The sequence below is a fragment of the Populus alba genome, chromosome 17 (assembly GCF_005239225.2).
Source record: "Populus alba chromosome 17, ASM523922v2, whole genome shotgun sequence".
Lineage (NCBI taxonomy): Eukaryota > Viridiplantae > Streptophyta > Magnoliopsida > Malpighiales > Salicaceae > Populus > Populus alba.
Genome location: NC_133300.1, coordinates 7124884 through 7129766, shown reverse-complemented (window position 1 = coordinate 7129766; position 4883 = coordinate 7124884). Strand labels below are relative to the sequence as shown.

At 34.9% G+C, this 4883-nt stretch overlaps 1 protein-coding gene across 1 annotated transcript; it reads left to right on the top strand.

The window, feature by feature from the left end:
- The first annotated feature begins 2237 nt into the window (after window positions 1–2237).
- LOC118048741 (7-deoxyloganetin glucosyltransferase-like) lies at window positions 2238–3939 on the top strand. The gene is made up of 2 exons (XM_035058548.2): window positions 2238–2778; window positions 2899–3939. The coding sequence occupies exons 1-2, from the start codon at window positions 2265–2267 to the stop codon at window positions 3831–3833; spliced, it is 1449 nt and encodes a 482-aa protein (XP_034914439.1). The 5' UTR covers window positions 2238–2264; the 3' UTR covers window positions 3834–3939.
- Window positions 3940–4883: the final 944 nt, after the last annotated feature.

Here is a 4883-nt window from a genome sequence, read left to right as displayed (position 1 = left end):
CATAATGGTATAAGGTTTTTTAGTTGATTTGTGATGAAGATGTTGTCAATAATACCATGAATATTCCTTGTAACTTTGATTGTAAAATCCTTAACAACATCTAACTGATCTTTTTGCACAAAATTGGTAGTCAAAGTTTAGCCACCCTCATTCATGCTCTAAAGTTTGTTCATCAACTTTTCTATCCCGTGGTCTTTTTCCTTGAGTGAAGTCTAAAGCCCCTCAACCAATTTTGTCAAGTTAGCCACTTGATACTCCAAAGATATAATCTCAATCATCATCACTGATATGTACCAAAACCTAAAGTTACTTGGTGAATGATAAAGAGAAGTATCCATGAGTGAAATTCCAAATTAATCACCTTAAGTGCCGTGAAATTCATGCCCCATATTTGATTTTTATGGTGGAGTTACTTGTATTTTTTATCATTGAACAAGCAAATTCTCGTGCACCTCATGCATTCAACGCTGACATCGTCTCAAGAATCAGCTTAGTTTGTGCAATTTTGTTGCTTTTAGAAACAACAATAAAAGTGATCTTGTTCTTTCTAGTTACCATTAATAGATTGTTGGAAATTCTTTCTTAAAGGAAATAGATGAGAGATTGAGATACCCCTAGTGGAGTCACCAGAAATTTATAAATATAATTTTGAGTGCCTGAAAATGAAGCAAGAACTCGTGTATAAATATTAGATTTTATTAAAACATATGACTTGGTAAAATTCCTATTTAATATAACAATCCTCTAATTCTTCTCTTGAACTTAATATATGGTGGCTTAATTTATTTATGAAAACAAGTCAAGATTTGTGCTTTGCTAGAATATGAATTTAAACGTGAATTGTGAAACAAGATTTGGTCCTCCTTTGATTTGTTTTCAAAGTCTTTAGGATTGATCTAACAAAGTTCTATTCTTTATAGACTTAAAGTATAGATGAAGGATGTTTGAGAGCTTTTGAAAGAACTTTCTTACTTGAAGATATTTCAATAATCATTTTTTTTTTTTGGTCTAGTGTGAGACCCTTTATTTATGGAGATTTATAGGGTACCCCGGTCTTTTATCAATGTTATATAACATTGTTTTATTAGTTTATTTTTATTTATGAAATCTTATATTTTATATAAAAAAAATCTTAAATATCTCATGTATATATTAACCTTTCATTAGTTAAAAAAACAAATAAAGACCAAGTTATTCTCCACGTAATTTTTTTCATTATTTATGTAAAAAAAATAAAATAAAAAATGAAACAAGGCAAATTTTGATTGGTTGCAATTTATATATATATTTTTTGCGTCTACGAGCTTCTTTCTCTGTTAGCAAATGGGGTTCAAGATTCATGGTGATCCACGTGCTACATTGAGTTTGGCAAATAATTGGTTTTGATTCCGTAAATTACGTGTTATCTATCTCACTATCTCAGTATTGCGTTGAAGTGTGTGCCGGGGGAAAATAAAATATTTTGAAGTTTGAGTAAAAAAATAGTTAGACCATTTCTTTTCATTAAACATGCAATCATCATGTCTGGGTCCATGACACTGTAATTTTATTGTGGATTCTTTTGAAATTACAGAGGTCATGAAGGGCGGCTGTAAAATATTCAAACGTAAGACAAAACAGTTAGTGATAGAGACGATAACCATATTACTTCGTCGTTTAGGAGCTCTTGTGTGGCTGAAGGGGCACGAGAACCCAAAAGATATCAGCACTGTCTTGTCTTATGTTTGAGTATTTAATTCAGCGACTTAAACGAGTTAATCATAAATTATTATTATTATTTTAAAAAATAAAAGAATATATTTTTAAAAAAATTATTATTTTTATCAAACTACAATGAATGCATCAAGTACCCAAATTCCAAACTCTTATTCATGAAGGTGCTACAAATTTATCCACCTTATTCTCTTAAGAGTAACAATAATTTACAAGCTCTTATTTTATTTTATTTTATTAATTGATTTCGAGTGTTCTTCTAGTATATCCACCTGAAAATGTGGATGAAAAAAAAAGGGCACTTATTGTTAATTAATAGATGATGCCAATCACCGGCCATGACATCCTCACCAATACCTTGATTGAATAAACTTATTGCAAACTAATTAATCATTTTTATAACTAAAGTGTATTGATAAAAAAAAAATCATGCGTTTTGATTTTGGACCATATAAGAAATAATCACATTTCCTTATATAACTGGTGTAAAATAAATTCAGTCTTCTAACTCGTAGAAGGTGTGAAATACAAAAACTCAGAGAGTGAGAAACATGGGATCTCTTCTAAAGAGCACCAAGGCTCATGCTGTGTGCGTCCCATATCCAGCTCAAGGTCACATAACTCCTATGCTCAAAGTAGCAAAACTACTCCATCACAAAGGCTTTCACATCACTTTTGTCAACTCTGAATACAATCACAGACGTTTGCTCAAGTCCGGAGGCCGTAACTCCCTTGATGTCTTGCCTGATTTCCAGTTTGAAACCATTCCAGATGGTCTAGGTGATCAGCTTGATGCTAATGTTACCCAAGACATTTCATTTCTCTGTGACTCTACCTCAAAGGCTTGCTTAGACCCATTTCGCCAACTTCTTGCCAAACTCAATTCATCAAATGTTGTCCCGCCTGTAACTTGCATAGTAGCAGACAATGGCATGTCCTTCACTCTCGATGTTAAGGAGGAACTTCAAATCCCTGTCGTCGTTTTCTTGACTTCAAGTGCATGTGGCACATTGGGCTATGCACATTACAAACATCTTGTTGAAAGAGGTTACACACCACTCAAAGGTACGTACTCGATACATTTATTACTAATTTCATACTACCATGAATCTTTTCGAATTAAATTGTTCGAAAATACGTATGAGGTGGAGTAACGTGTTTTTATCTTTGATATCAATGATGCAGAAGAAAGCGATTTGACAAATGGATATTTGGAGACAAAAATAGACTGGATTCCTGGAATGAAAGATATTCGTCTGAAGGACCTTCCGACCTTCATTCGCACAACAGATCGAAACGACGTTATGCTAAACTTTGTGATAAGAGTAATTGATAGAGCTTCAAAAGCTTCAGCAGCTCTTGTGAATACTTTTGATGACTTAGATCATGATGTTCTGGTTGCTCTCTCATCTATGTTTCCTCCGATTTATTCTGTTGGTCCTCTTAATTTGCTTCTTGATCAAACACAGAATGATTATCTAGCATCAATTGGATCCAGTCTGTGGAAAGAAGAGACTGAATGCCTGCAATGGCTGGACTCCAAGGATCCCAATTCCGTTGTCTACGTGAATTTTGGAAGCATCACTGTCATGAATCCACAGCAACTTGAGGAATTTTCTTGGGGACTAGCTAACAGCAAGAAGAATTTTTTATGGATAATCAGGCCTGATCTTGTCAGGGGCGAATCAGCGGTTTTGCCTCCAGAGTTTCTTGAAGAGACTAGAGAGAGAGGCCTGATGGCGAGCTGGTGTGCGCAGGAAAAAGTCCTGAAGCATTCATCGATAGGAGGGTTTCTAAGTCACATGGGGTGGAATTCCACCATTGAAAGCCTGTCCAACGGCGTGCCAATGCTATGCTGGCCTTTTTTCTCCGAACAACAAACTAACTGTAAGTTTGCTTGCGTTGATTGGGGTGTTGGCATGGAAATTGAAAGTGATGCAAATAGAGATGAAGTGGAGAAGCTTGTGATAGAGTTAATTGATGGGGAGAAAGGTAAGGAAATGAAAAGGAAGGCAATGGAATGGAAGTCAAAGGCTGAAGCGACAACTGGTATTAATGGTTCATCATCCATGAATTTTGACAAACTTGTCGAAGACGTGCTCCGGTTCCAAAAACCTTGAATTAGCTTCTTTGATGAAATTGTTGTTACATCTGCAGGTTGTCTGCCTTTAGCTTTTTTACATTCTGTTACATACTCAACTTTTCCATTCAGCCATTTGAATATATAGTTTGCTAATCTCCACGACAAGGAGCCATTAACGAGCATGCCCATGCTCGATCCTCATCCATTCGCATTAGCATGGTGGTTCAATGATGTGAGAAAAAAAAATACAAAACTTATCCGTATGCATGGAAAAAATTTACACTTTCAGAATTCATTGCTCACGAGGCTTAAGGAAAACTTCTAACTTTCTGGTAATGGTAGGAAATGTTGAAATAGACTTGTTGGGCTTAGTAATCATCAGAAATCGCGAAACCTGTAAACTAGATGATTCACTGGTGCTAAAGTTAGTGAGGTTGTAAGAATAATAACACTTTAAGGGTTGTGCTTACAAGAAAAGTGACCTACCTTACCTCGTGATTTATGAATATTTTAAAAGTGAAGAATCACTCTAACCTGCATATAGATAAGGGTAAAGTGTGAAAAACAGTTTAATACTTGGTTTGAAATCAATTATTTAAGATAATAGCCTATAATAGTTGGTAGTGTATTGTTGAATCGAAAGGGCATTGACATACCATTAGACATGGATATGCTAAATACCCAATTATAATATGAGGATATGATAGCATTTAATGATATGATAGCACTCAAAAGTTGGGTGCAAATATTGTTTCTGTTTGGGTTTGTTCTCCAGGGAGCATTTCATTGCTAGACTTGGTGAACAAACCGAACCCATCTTGGAGAATAAGTGATTGTAGGCCAGTTGGATCAATTAGGATCATCCCAAGTTTAGGAGAGCATTGTGTCATATGGTCTATCTAGCCTTAAAAAATGTAAAATGTGCACTCGGGCTCTAGATCTCCTAGTACAATCCATGATCATTTAGGCTTTGGGTTTAGGCCTTACCTCATACACTATGACTTGGTCCTGGTGTTTTTAGTGTGAATTCTAGACTTATTTAATTACCTTTAAGTCATTATTAAAATTATTTTTCTTATCTCTCTTT

Coding starts and splice junctions, on each gene's coding strand:
- LOC118048741 (XM_035058548.2), top strand. CDS start 2,265: ATGGGATCTCTTCTAAAGAGCACCAAGGCTCATGCTGTGTGCGTCCCA. Junction 2,779..2,898: donor AGGTTACACACCACTCAAAG/GTACGTACTCGA, acceptor TCAATGATGCAG/AAGAAAGCGATTTGACAAAT.